The sequence below is a fragment of the Rana temporaria genome, chromosome 4 (genome assembly GCF_905171775.1).
Source record: "Rana temporaria chromosome 4, aRanTem1.1, whole genome shotgun sequence".
In the NCBI taxonomy this organism is placed as follows: domain Eukaryota; kingdom Metazoa; phylum Chordata; class Amphibia; order Anura; family Ranidae; genus Rana; species Rana temporaria.
The window spans coordinates 439992518-440007563 of NC_053492.1; the positions used below are offsets into that span (position 1 = coordinate 439992518).

The window sequence follows — 15046 nt, forward strand, 5'->3', positions numbered from 1 at the left end:
CCTTTTTATATGTGCCTGGTATGACGGTGTAAGGATATTCATAAGAGGAGGAAGGTCTCTGTGATTTTCAAGGTTTTATACGCTTATCCTTGTGGTAAGTGCATCCCCAAGAAGGGGTCCCTGTGTTCACGTGGTGCAGGAAGGGGAAACGGTGGATTGTGAAGAAGATCCTGTCATCATCTTTTTACGAATGAACTGCAATTTCTTGAGCACCTCTCATCTTCCTCTCGTTTCCTGTTGATTTCCTTTATGGGGACTAATACATATAGAAGTCTGTTTATTTGATTCTAAACAGAAAGCGCTACTACAATATCTATTGAACATTGATTGCTCACTATTTATTGTTTTTATACATTGATTTACTTTTTAAGTAGCTGCTATATACACAAGTGTGATTAAGAGTACTTCTATCACAGTTTATGACTACACTTATCTCACTACCGATACCTTAACACCCTTAAGCGCTGAGCTGTGCTGAGATAGGAGGGCCAATTTAGCATTTTTATACTTTACAGGCCGGCTAGAAATAAAACAGTATATTCATAGCAAAAGGGCCAAATATGGATTCAAATTTTACGAGCCATGTGAAAGAGCCACGGGATATCTGTCTGTATGCATTCCGCATATATGAAGGAAGAGATTCCCAGCTCCAGCCCTGAGTGCCCAGCCTACATGGGCACAACTGGAAAAAAATCGTATGTGACCTGGCATATACACTGCTGCAAAAAGCTCATCACATATACCTGGATAACTATTATACTAGCCTGTCTCTTTTTTCAGACACCTAAACCATGCAAAAACCATGCAAAAACCCTGGCCTGCGGAACCTCCAGAAAGAAAAGGAAGAGCTTCCCACAAGCTTTAGTATACAGAAAAAAATGCGAAAGGGGAAAAAAACTCTGAGAAGCAACAAAGTGCTGGCCTTAAGGTGGAAGGATAGGAGGGATGTATACATGATGTCTACAATCCATAATGACACCAGTCAAGGTTCACAGAAGACGCGGTCCCATTCAAAAACCAGCATGCGCCCGAGAATATAATCTTTACATGGGGGGCAGGGAGGTGAATTTCAATGAACGTAATACTTTAGCCCTATTTGGCAACAAGGAGGTCCCGTTTCTGGTATAAAAAGTTACCTACACCAAATCCATGGAAAGCCCCCCCCCCCCCCCCCTACTAAAATGAATTGAAGAAATGGTTACGTTCCTTATCTATCAGCAAAGACACCCCCCCAGAAATCCTTTTCTCTGATGCTATTAGCCGACTTCATGAGCACCACTTGCCAAGCAGCATTCTACCATCTGAAGCAGACCATAGATGCCAAAAAAGATGTCGCGTATGCAGCAAAAGCGGGGTTCAAAGAGATACCAGCTACCATTGTCCCCAGTGTCGCTCCCAACCCGGCCTATGCATTGGAGAACGCTTTTGACGTTATTACACATCCCTAAAATATTAGCCCATATTTTTAGCCATTTCCCCATTTTAAGTTAATGGGAGAGCTAAAAATATGAGGACAATAGAAAAGGGTACCTACGTCCTATCAAAGTGGAAAGATTTGTGGTTGAGGCTATTGGACTTTTAATGGTATCGTAACAATTAAGATACACAAGTGTATAAAACAAATAGATTAAATGAACATCAACATGTTAAAACATACATATTTTTAAAAGTATCTCTCAGTCTGTTCAATCAAAGGGTGTACAACTGAAAAGGATGGCAATACCAGTTCACACTGTGTCAGTTAAATTGGCGTGCTCGACATGTTTCGCGGATATTCACCGCTTTCTCAAGAGCTTTGTTTGCATATTATGAACAGAGACAGTATATAGTACTACAGAGATAAGAGAAAGACTATCAAGTTAATGTATTGTGATTAACTTAATACTCTCTCTTTCTCTTATCTCTGTAGTATTATATACTGTCTCTGTTCATAATATGCAAACAAATCTCCTGAGGAAGCGGTGAATATCCGCAAAACATGTCAAGAAAAAAGGTGAACTGGTATTGCCATCCTTTTCGATTTTTATCCCCTTTGATTGAACAGACAGACATACTTTTAAAAATATGTATGGTTTTAACATGTTGATATTAATTTAATAAAATTCTATTTGTTTTATACACTTGTGTATCTTAATTGTTACGATACCATTAAAGTCCAACAGCCTCAACCACAAATCTTTCCATTTCCCCATCTCCATCATCTGTGCTGGCCATTTTCCATGCTTCCTCAAATAATTATGCCTCTGCCTATGGCTTGGACTGCTTCCACGTGAACTGACCCTGGCCTGTTTTATTGACTATGCTTCTGCCTACTGCTTGGACTGATCTGTTGCAGTCCCACATATGCGAGGAGCCCCAGAATTGTTTTTCTGGATGGAGAAAACAAATTTGCTCTAATACCCCTGTGCTAAGGTCTTACCTGACCGAGGCTCTCAGCCTGCTGCTGACTTACTGCTATTATGCCTCTACCTGCCGCATGAACTGACCACACCTCTGCCTGCTACCTGTACTATAGAAATAATTAGCTGTAGCAAGAGGCAGTGTGTTCATGAAGGGCTGGACAATACAATAATGAGTGTCTGTAGGTAACAGTGTACTAGGACCAATATTATGGCTGTGCTGACAATGTCTCTGCCTGGACAATTCATTCGGACAAAAGCTTTGGCTGTGCTGTGCTGTGGCTGTGCTGACAATATCCCACTGTAACTGCACTACTAAAACCACAGGTAATATTTTTTTGTGTGTAATTCCTGATATGTGCATGCTATGTTAGAAATATGAAGGGACTTCAAAAATGATAGGTTGTCAGGAAATTAGATGTGTAATTTATGCTCCTAGAATGCCTGAAGGTGCTACTTGAATGTTGGGCCTCTGTATGTTGGGCTGTGTAAAAGTCTCACACATGTGGCATCACCATACTCAGGAAGAGTAGCAGAATGTATTTGGGGTGCAATTTTTGCTATGTACATGCCATGTGTTAGAAATATTGTATAAAATGGAAACTTTTTGTAAACAAAAAAAAAGGGGGGGGGTTTTATTTTAATTCCACATTTTCAAAAAACTTGTGGAAAAAAATGGCATGTTCAAAAGACTCATTATGCCTTGTAGAATATATGTTGGGGCGTTTGCTTTCCAAACTGAGGTAATTTTGTGGGCGTTTTCATTGTCCTGGTGCTCCAGTGCCTTCAAAAGTGTCACAGGTCATCATGACATTAGATGTGTAATTTATGCTTCTAGAACGCCTGAAGGTGATATTTGAATGTTGGGACTCTGTATGTGGCCAGGCTATTTAAAAGTCTAATGCCCTGTACACACGATCGGTTCGTCTGATAAAAACGATCCGATGGACCGTTTTCATCGGACGAACCAATCGTGTGTGGGCCACATCGTTTTTTTCAGTCGACGCATGCTCGGAATCATTAAACTTTATTTTTCTCAGCACGTCGTAGTATTTTACGTCACTGCGTTCCGACACAAATGGATTTTTAACTGATGGTGTGTAGACAAGACTGAAGAAAGTCAGCTTCATCGGATATCTGATGAAAAAATTAATCGGTTCGTTTTCATTGGATGAACCGATCGTGTGTACGTGGCATTACACATGTGGTATCGCCATACTCAGGAGGAGTAGCAGAATGTATTTTGGAGTGCAATTTTTGCTATGTACATGTTATGGGTTAAAAATATTGTGTAAATGGCAACTTGTGTAAAAAAAAAAAAAAAAAAAAATGCGGTTTTTACTTTCTTTCCACATTTTCCAAAAACTTGTGGAAAAAAATATGTTCATTATACCTTGTAGAATATACTTTGGAGTGTTTGCCTTCCAAAATTGGGTCATTTTGTGGGCATTTCCATTGTCCTGGTGCTCCAGGGCCTTCAAAAGCGAGATAGGTCGTCATGACATTAGATGTGTAATTTATGTCCCTGCATGTTGGGCCTCTGTATGTAGATAGGCTGTGTAAAAGTCTCATACATGTGATATCGCCATACTCAGGAGGAGCAGCAGCAGAATGTGTTTTGGGGTGTAGTTGCAAGTATGCATATGCCATGTGAGAAATAACCTGTTAATATGACAATTTTGTAAAAATAAATAAATATCAATTTTGCAAAGAATTGTGGGGAAAAAATTACAACTTAAAAAAAACTCACCATGCATCTTAGGCCCTGTACACACGATCAGTCCACCGATGAAGCCGACTGATGGTCTGATGTGCCTACACACCATCAGTTTAAAAAACGATCGAGTCCAACGCGGTGACGTAAAACACAACGACGTGCAGAGAAAAATGAAGTTCAATGCTTCCAAGCATGCGTCGACTTGATTCTGAGCATGCGCGGGTTTTTAACCGATGCTTTTGCGTACTAACCATCGGTTTTGACCTATCGGTTAGGCGTCCATCGGTTGAATTTTAAAGCAAGTTCTACATTTTTGGACCGAAGGATAACTGACCGATGGGGCCCACACACAGTCGGTTTGGACCGATGAAAAGGACCTTCAGTCCGTTTTCATCGGTTTTGACCGACCGTGTGGCCGTGCGGCCCTACTAAATATCTTCAAATGTCCACTTTCCAAAAAGGGTTCATTTGGGGGATATTTGAACTGTCCTAGCTTGTTAGTATCTCAAAGAAACGAGATAGGATGTCAGTACATCAGGTGTGATCAGGTGCGGTCAATTTTAAATGATTGGCACCATAGCTTCTAGATTCTATAACTTTTACAAAGACCAAATAATATACACTGATTTGGGTTATTTAATAATATATAATCAAATATATTTAGCAGTATACATTTTGGCCAAAATCTATAAAGAAAAATTACAAATTTGAAAATGTTATAACAGAATCATAGAAAAATTAGTTTTTGTACACAATTTCGGGTCTTTTTTTATTTATAGCCCCAAAAAATTTAAAAATCAGTAATGATTAAATACCACCAAAAGAAAGCGCTATTTGTGTGAAAAAGGGACACAAATTTCATATGGGTACAGCGTTGCATGAGTAATTGTCATTAAAAATGTGAGAGCACTGAAAGCTGAAAATTGGCCTGGGCAGGAAGGGGATGAAAGTGCCCCGTAGGCAAGTGGTTAAGGCAACCATACATGGTTCGAAATTTAGCCAGTCCAGCAGGAGTTGGGTGAATTTCAATCTGTGTGTGGGCAGACTGGTTGTACAGAAGTCAATCTACCGATCGACTTCTGTACAACCAACCTGTTAGAAGTTCAAAACTTTAGAAGTTCAAAAAACTTTTAGATATATTATGTAGCGAACATTGTGTTTGCTACAAAATATATCTGAGGCCTCGTACACACGAGGGGACATGTCCGATGAAAACGGTCCACGGACCGTTTTCATCGGACATGTCCGCTCTGAGATTTCTGTCTGATGGTTGTACACACCATCAAACAGAAATCCGCGCGGACAGGATACGCGGTGACGTGGCCGCGCCGTCACCGCGATGTTGACGCGGCGACGTGCGTGACCATGGAAGGTCAATGCTTCCACGCATGCGTCGAATTACTTTGACGCATGCGAGGGCTTACGGCTGAGCGGACATGTCCGGTGAGTCGTACAGACGACCGAACATGTCCGACGGACAGGCTTCCAGCGGACATGTTTCTTAGCATGCTAAGAAACATTTGTCCGCTGGAAACCTGTCCGATCCGCCGGACCAGTTTCAGCGGACATGTTCAGTCGTGTGTACGAGGCCTCAGAGTACAGGAATATGGAAAACCATAATCACACACAAACGCACACACTCAGGTTAAACTAGATGGACCAGTTTCTTTATTCAACCTTACCAACTACCTTTTTATATAACTGGCTGGTTACTTCAAAGCTAAACTTTAGGAATTAGACAAAATCTTCCCATGTAATGAGGACACACCACACTGCAACTATAAATAAACTACAACAAAAGCAAAGAGCAAATGTGCACTTAGACCTTTAACCCGGTACAACGTAACATCTGACAGCTAGAAGGGGAAAGTCACAAATGCAGTTGCACACACATCTCAACTAGTTACACAACACTACATCACTCATTTTCCACTCTTCCATTTGTAGACTCCTCCACACACATAAATTAAAACAATTGTTGTCATTGGCCCCAGAGATTAAATTCCTTGAAGAAGAAGAAAAAAAAGCTTTCTGAAGAATACTTAAAGTGAAGTTGAAGTGAAAGCATTTAACACAAGAACTGGAAGACAGCTCAGAAGAGTTGATGCACTTCACGCAGAGACAGAGATGGGATTACCTTTCCTTGATGCTTTCTTTATGGTGTCTTCTGAATGCTCTGAAGGTCTTTCCTTACTCCGGTGAAGACGTTTCTCTTTATTTGTGCTGTCTTTGCTGCTAATAACAGGACTGGCTTCATGTGCTTTTCTGGGATCCTCACGTTGGCTTTTGTGCTTTTTAGGCGATGCAGTATTTGCCTGATGAACTTGATTAATCTTTGCCTGTCTGCGGTCTCCTTTCTCCCCTCTAGCAGGCAGAGGAGAAGTTTCTAAGTCACTGTTATGTCTAGATGACCTCAGTCGATTTTTTCTTAAAGGACGATCAGAAACATCATCTGTATTTTTATATGCTCTATCTTGATCATTTGACTTATGTTCTGTAGATTTTTGATATGAGTGTTTTGATCTCCCCTTTTTCTCTTTTCCATCCATGTTCCTTTGTTCATGTTTATTCATGTAATTAGAGTGATCCCCATTCTGGTTTCCATGTGCTTGTTCACACTCTTCTGCAGTCTGATACGTGTGACTCACCTGACCTCTTCCTTCTGACTCAGGGCCTTTACCAGCATATAATTCATTGGATACAAATTCGGAGTGACATTCACGTCTGCGGGAACTGCCATTAAAGTTGGATTTCCCTTCATTCTTGTTATGATCAGATGACGTATGATATGTATTAAAGGAAGACTCAGCTCCATTAGAATCCATGGGTGGTTGACTAGAGTTAGTTCCATAATTGTACTGCAACGTATCTTGAGGATTTTGTGTTTCCTCTTTCATTTTATTAGCCTGAGCCATATAACTGTCCTGATCCTCTGTACGTAACCCTTGCATCATACTTGTAACCTGCTCAGTGACTGAATCTGCCACAGTATAACTAACCCCTTCAACAGCACTCGCCAAGCCATCGACAGCAGTACTGAGAGCATTACTGAGAGTGTCTCCAATAGAAGACATAGATGGAAGGCTTTGCTGAAAGCTCTTGAAAAATGCCATAGCTAAATTTGCCTCTTCTTAAACTATAACAAAAATGTAGAAATATCTATAGTCCAGAATTCTCCAATAAATATACATGTGTGATTCGGATATTCAAACCTTTCTTGTTTGGCGTGGCAATTCAGATGATTAGCATGTGTGGTTATGAAGAAGGTAAATATAGTTCTCTGTGGTGACAATGACACTGTGTAAGGATTAAGTTATAAAGATATACAGTTTCACCCAGAAAAAAAATACATGGCACATAAAAACAAATCAAAGTAATGCATCTTAAATGCAAATTGCAGATAAGCAAAATCATGTCTACAATAGAATAATTTCTAGTTCCCTAGAGACAACCTCTTAATGTTCTTTACTGTTGAAGCTGGAAATGCTGCTAATCAACTAATGCAAGGATTAGCTAAACCATGGACCCAGAATTATTTGTCTGCATCTTTCCTGCTTCAACATCATAGGGAGTTAGCGGCAAGCTATACTGTATCTATACACATCACCACCACTGCATCAAAATGTCTGACACATGAACAACAAAAATAAAAAACTCCTGAAGCTTTACTAGGGTAGCGTTTCCTTTTTTTTCCTACTCCATTTTCAAACCTACCCAGATCAAAAAAAAATGAAAACATATAATATATATGTAGCACAAGGCCCAACTAAAACAACCTGTTCTAGGCCATTTAGGGAAAAATTACAGTGTCTACTGACAGCCCATGCTACCAAGCTATACTCACAAATTCATGCAACCCCATTCCATCAAAGCCCTTGCTCCATTTCTCCAATGGTACAGGCCTTCGAAGCATGTGGAAACATATGGCCTCCCCCTCATGTGACAATGCTTAGGCCTCAGCAGCCAATCATAAGGCCCGAACAACCATGTATGGAGCAGTAATGACATAGTCCACCTGGGTAAACTGCGACACTATGGTTTACCCAGGGTGGACTCTTGCAGTGGGGAGGTCATGAAGTAGATTGAATTGGTGGCTGTACCTGGCTGGGGGCTTGAACACACTGGGACAAGTAGACGTGGTCATAAATTGAGCGTTGGTGATTGCAGCACTAGGCAAGGATGTGTCAGATACCTGAAGTTTCGGACTGCTGCGCTCTTTGTTGGAGCAACAGACCACTATGCAGATTCACGTACGGCGGCTTAAAGTTATGCGGGCGTAGCGTATGTAATTTATGTTACACCGCCGCAAGTTAGAGGCAAGTGTTGTATTCACAAAGCACTTGCGTCCTAAATTACGGCGGCATAGCGTGAATGTGCCGGCGTAAGCGCGCCTAATTCAAATTGTGAAGAGGTGGGCGTGTTTTATGTAAATAAAGCATGACCCCGCGTAAATGACGTTTTGAACGAACGGCACATGCGCCGTCCGTGGACGTATCCCAGTGCGCATGCTCCAAATTACGCCGAAAAGACTCATTGGTTTTGACGTGAACGTAAATTACGCCCAGCCCCATTCACGGATGACTTACGCAAACGATGTAAAAATTGAAAAATTTGACGCGGTTCCGACGTCCATCTTTTTGGTGGTTTATCTTTACGCCTGAAAATGCCTTACGTAAACGGCGTATCTTTACTGCGATGGCCGTGCGTACGTTCGTGAATAGGTGCATCTCGCTGATTTACAAATTCTAGGCGTAAATTAGCGTACACGCCCCTAGCGGCCAGTGTAAATAGACAGCTAAGATACGACGGCGTAGGAAGACTTACGCCGCTCGTATCTTAGCAACATTTAAGCGTATATCAGTTCGAGAATACGCTTAAATATACGACGGCGCAGATTCGGAGTTACGACGGCGTATCTACTGATACGCCGTCGTATCTCTACCTGAATCTGGCTACAAGTTTCTAGTGTGTTGCTTACAGGGGGATTATTTTAATCCTTGTTTTAGCAAATAGTAATATAAACATTTTTTCTTTGCAAGCTATTATGTGTGCCCAAAGAAACCAAAGAGGAGGGGTCTGTTTCCTGTACTGTACTCCAAGATAATGAATTAACCGGCAAGTCAAAATTCTCAGTATTTAAAAAAAAAAAACAGGGTTAAACCCAAAAACACTCAAATGCTTAAAGCGTCTTGCGGGGAAGTTCGCATCAGTTGAGGCTTGAACGTACACCTGTTAAAACCTAGATAACATGTACATACAGTGGACCAGATGGCAGCCCTGCAAATCTGGTATACAGATGCTTGATGCTGGAAAGCCCAAGAGATACCAACAGACCTGGTAGAATGAGCACTGATAGGGGAAGAGGGAACTCTTTCCTTAAGGGCACAGGCTCTGACAATAAGTTGTCTGATCCATCTGGCAATGTTGGAGTGGGAGGCCGGATGTCTGCTAAAAGAGCCTGCAGGTAAGACAAAAAGGGACTCTTTTGTGAACAAAAGCCAAGGCTGTCAGGAATACCCTGAGGGCTCTGTCAACTTCCAAGCAGTGTAGGGAAATACCCTTGGTACATCTTGGAGTAGCACAAAGGGAAGTGAGGGCAATATCCTCATTTAGGTGGAAATAAGAGACAACCATGGGTATAATAGAAGATCTTGGTCTCAAGACCACATTGTCCCTGTGAATTACAAGACAAAGATCTTTACAATAAAGGGCTACCAGCTCAGAAACACTCTAGCAGATGTAATAGCCACTCTGAAAGAAAGGAAAGGTTGCATGTGAGGTCTCCCAAAGGGTTTCCCTAATCAAGACTCCTCAAAAGGGGAGTCTCTGAAGCAGTGTTAATTTTGGCATCAAATTTTGATTTTGTTTTAGTTATAGTCTTTTGACTAAAATGCCATTTTAGATTTGGTCCCCTTTTAGTCAAGTGCAATTGTTTTAATTTTAGTTGTATTTTAGTCGACTAAAACCTCCTGTACATTTTAGTTAAATAAAATAATTTTAGTCAACTAAAGTCTAATGCGTTTAGTTAAATTGCAATGCATCATTTAAAAATGTCTATAGACTACCTCAGCCCGAGTACTCAGAGACTCGAGGCAGTTTCGCCCAGCTCTCTAGGCGCTATGCTCTATTTGACGCCTGCCAGGTCCTCCATCCTGGTGACAGACAATACACTTTCTACTCAGCCCCCCACCGCACTCACTCCCGAATAGACAATTTTTTTTGTCAACACTACAGCCCTTAGACAAACTCGTACGGCCCAGATCCTCCCGATATCCTGGACGGACCACGCACCGGTCCTATTGACTATCGCAGGCCATGTACCTGGCGGCTGAATAAATTTCATCTACAACACTCCTCCTCGAAATCCGAATTAGAGTCCACCATGAAGTATTACTTTGCGGAAAATGACACGCCAGACACGACACCTCCCATCCTGTGGGAAGCCCACAAGGCGGTGATGCGAAGCAAATGTTAAGCCATGTCGGCCGCTATGAGGAAAAATGCACAGAGCCTGAAAGTACGGACCAAAGGGGAGCTTAGGGTGTTGAAGAGCCAGTTGCAGAGCTCTCCCACCTTGGCGCTTCTTAAAAAGATCACCTCCCTGCGGGCAACCTTGAGTGACCTAGCATTGGGCCGGGTGTAAAAGGCCTTAGTCAGACTACGGCAGTTGGTCTACGATAAGGGGAACAAGGCCCACTCTCTCCTGGCTCGGAAGCTGTGGGACAGCACCCAAGCCTCAACACCCCACCAAATTAAATCTGACTCGGGAACCCTGCTCACACACCCAAGAGACATAGCCCACTTGTTTGCTGAGTGGGCTATGCATCTCTATAATAACCCTGACATCCCAAGCAGCCCTCTCCCCCCCTCCCCCCGATGTAGCCCACCGCATGGCCCAATATCTTGAGAATAGTGGGATCTCCCGTCTGAGGCCTGAGGACCTGCCCTTCCTTAATGCCCTGATTACAGAAGAAGAACTAGAGTCCACCATTAAATCCCTGAACTCTTCATAGCCCCAGGGCTGGACGGCTTCCCCTATGAATATTAAAAAGGCATTGCATTCCTTTGTGGTGCCCCCATCCCAGTAGACATGCAGCTGCCTTTTATCACGGCTATACCCAAGCTGGATAAGGACCCCTCCCTCTGTGCCAACTATAGACCTATCGCCCTCCTGAATTCGGACCTCAAAATCTTCACTAAACTACTCTCTGTTCGCCTGAACACAGTCCTCCCTTCCCTTATCTATAAAGATCAGGTGGGCTTTGTCCCCCTCCACCAGGCAGGAGACAACACCAGGAAAATAATTGACCTGGTGGAGGTGGCGAACAGGGAGGGCCTGCAGTCCCTCCTACTTAGCCTGGACGCAGAGAAGGCCTTTGTCGCCTGGGGTGGCCCTTCCTGTTCACCACGTTACAACACGTGGGATTACCGGGGACATTTCCTGCAGGCAATTTGGCACCTATACGTAAACCCATCCTCCCAAGTTAAAACTCCCTTTGCTTTTTCCTCCTCGTTCCCGGTGACAAATGGCACCAGGCAGGGCTGTCTGCTCTCCCCCCTGCTATTTGCACTGTGCGTAGAACCCCTGGCCGCCACTATCCGAGGGAACACCAATATCAAGGGCATTATGGTCAGAGACCGGGAGTTTAAAATCTCACTGTTCGCAGACAATGTAATTCTAACAATGACCCAGCCTAGAACATCCCTTCCGAATCTCCATGTGGAGCTCGATCGATATGGCGCTCTCGGGATATAAAATTAATGCATCCAAATCGGAAGCTCTCCAGCTTAAAATGCCGGTGAGCGAGGCGACCTTACTGTAAATGTACTTCCCCAACACCTGGAAGACTACCGCTTTGAAGTACTTGGGAATATATATTACTCCCAGCTTCCGCACACTCTATCAGGAAAATTCCCCCCCCCCCTCTTCCGCTCCATCAGAGCCCTTCTGTTACAGTGGAAAAAACATCATATATCTCTCCTGGGGAGGGTCGCTTCGGTGAAAATGTCTGTCCTCCCGAAGGTCCTATATTTGTTCCAAACACTACCCATTCCAGTCCCGTATGCCCACCTGAGAAAACTCCAGACGGACCTGTTGCAGTTCACCTAGAATTCCAAGCGTCATAGGATACTGCACTCGGTCCTACTGGCGGCGCGATCGGATGGAGGTCTGGATTTTCCGGACCTTATTAGGCACTACCAGGCGGCCCAGCTACGAGCCATAAAATCCTGGTTTACATTTCGTTCATATAACTGGATGGAAATTGAGAAACTATGGCTAGCCCCGGTCCACCCTAACAATCTCCTGTGGAGTGCAAACGCGGAGGTAGACCCTGACCGTATGCTTGGCCCAATGTCGGTGCTCTGACGGATGTGGCGCAAGTTGATACCCCACCAAAAGGTGACCTCTGACAGCTAGCTCCTGACCTCCTTTGCCTGTAACCCCAAGGTGCCAGACAGCCTCACCCGCCGCATGTAATTTCCGTGGACCTCGCAAAACCTTTTCCACTTTGGCAACTTGGTGGATCCTCTGACCCGTAAATTACGCCCCTTTGCTGAACTACAGACCCAATATGATCTCCCGAGCCGGAAATTCTACGGGTATCTCCAAATATGCCACTATGCCTTAACGATAGCACCGAAATTGCAGTTTTCTCCCCCGGCCCCATTTGAACGCTTGATTCTAGCAGGCTCAGCTCAGAGGGGATTGATTTCAGGGATATACACTATACTGAATGCCTGGCCCATGGAGGTGAAAGGCAAACATGCATATATGACTAAATGGGAAAAGGCTCTTGGAGAGGAGATCCCCGTGGAACAATGGCATGAGATCTGGGTACAGGCAGCAAAGAGTTCGATTTGCACGCTATATAAAAAAAACACCTACAAAATTCTATCTTTCTGGTACATGACCCCAGACGTCCTCCACGCCATCTACCCCACTAGCTCAGACTGCTGCTGGCGGTGCCTAGGGGCGAGGGGCACCCTCCTTCATGTTTACTGGAGTTGCCCGCTGATTGCCCCTTTCTGGGACTCGGTTCGGCAGTTGCTGGAGCGACTCCTAGATAAGCAGACCCCCCACCCCACCCCAAAATATTTTATCCTAGGTTTCCCACCGCTACGGCTCCCATCCCCATATAAGAAACTGGCCCGACACATCCTCACGGCAGCACGGTGCCTGGTGGCATTGCATTGGAAACGCCCATCTCCCCCTCCCCCTTAGGCCCTATACGCCAGGATCAAAGTCGTGGAGACTATGGAGAAAATGACCGCCAGATTGCAGGATCGGTTGGAAGCACACAACGCAGTCTGGGAGTTGTCGCACCGCCGGGAGGATCCACCCTGAGAAGGTACATGGGCCGATTTAATGACACATTCTCTCTGCTCTACTTTCTCTCTCTTTTCCCCTCTTTTCTTTCCCCCTTACCCCTGGAGACCCCTAGTGTCTCCGGCTGCTATGATACTTAGAAGTTAGGATTACTGTTCAAGTTAGCCACAACATGCAGATAGTCCGTATGGACGATGGTCAGCTTGCAATCCGCCACAATGGCACCACCGTTTCCGACAGGCAAGCTGGCATAGTGGTATACACTGCGCAAAGATATTGAACACTCCCTGTTCTACTGTTTTTTTTTTTTTTTTTTTTTTGCCTACTCCCAACTGCAGGAGTTGGGAGTAGGCAGGCCTCCCCCAGAGGCAATCTGCCACCTTTCTCCATGCCCCGGGTGGCAATGGCGGGTGTGTGAGGGGGTCCTCCCACACAGCCCGCCCTACCTGCTCCGCTTTGAAGCCCAACGGGGCAGAGGGACTCCCTATAAGGGAGTGAGAGGATTAGCCCCAACCAGCCCCATTAGTCCTTCGCCTCTCTTTTAGAGACCGCGTGGTCAATGTGAGTGTGTTAACCCAATTTAGAGTGCGTGTGTAGGTGTGGTGGTTTTTGTGGGAGGGGGATGGGCGTACTAAGCGCAGGCTTACCTCGCATAGCACACCCACCGGGAGCCGGGCTGAGACCACCAAACTCAATTCACATCAAGCCGAGACCGGGATCCGAACCTCTAGCTGCAGAGGTGAATGGCTTGTCAGCGCAGTGCCAATCGCGTTGAGCCACCACAGCTCCCTTCCCTGTTCTACTGTTAATGTATTTTCTCTTTATTTTGTCTTTGCTTGCTTAATGTTCTGGATGGGTGTAAGTTATGTAAACTTGAACCTCTGACCAATAAAATTGTTATTAATAAAAAAAAATAAAAAAATGGCTATAGAATTTCCAAACTCATTATATACTCCTGGAGTAAAAAAAATATCATGTACTTATTTATGGTATTAAAGGGGTTGTAAAGGAAAAACATTTTGTTCATAATAAGCATCCTTTACCTGCAGACATTCCTCTCTTCACTTCCTCATTGTTCATTTTTGCTCAGAAGTTGCTCTATTTCTTCTCTGTTCTGTTCACTTCCTGCTTGTCTGATTGTTACTCACCACCGTGAAGGGAGGCTTTACTACGGTGGTCAGTGATGTGCTTGCCCCCTCCTGGGAACTACATCTGTGTGGCAGGATGCTCTCTACGTGTTAGAGACTTCAAGGAGGTGTGAATTACTGGGCGTGCCTCAATGCATACTGGGAAATGTAGTTCTTACATGAACGAGCACCGCAAACCAGGAAGTGAATGAGAGAACAGAAACTAGAACGCCGTAGGTGATATAGATGAAGGAATTTAATAGGCATTTACTAGTTTTTTTAACAGAATCATTACACTATTCTGTCTGTCTACCTTGCAGACATTAATTTTAGTCAAAAAATGTTTTTCCTTTACAACTCCTTTAAGGTTTGAACAAACTCACAAAAATACAGATTTAGCTACTCTGGACAGTCTGAGGAGGTCTAAATTGCTTCACAGTGCTCTGGACGGTGGTCATAGGAGGCCTGTAATGCT

At 43.9% G+C, this 15046-nt stretch overlaps 2 protein-coding genes across 3 annotated transcripts in view; both read right to left on the reverse strand.

Moving 5' to 3' along the window:
• SYT14 (synaptotagmin 14) overlaps positions 1 to 15046 on the reverse strand; it is a 278830-nt gene that overhangs the window by 167922 nt on the left and 95862 nt on the right. The window lies entirely within an intron of this gene.
• On the reverse strand, positions 5777 to 7385 carry LOC120937936. Its single transcript, XM_040351500.1, has one exon. The coding sequence runs from the start codon at positions 7227 to 7229 to the stop codon at positions 6228 to 6230; it is 1002 nt and encodes a 333-aa protein (XP_040207434.1). The 5' UTR covers positions 7230 to 7385; the 3' UTR covers positions 5777 to 6227.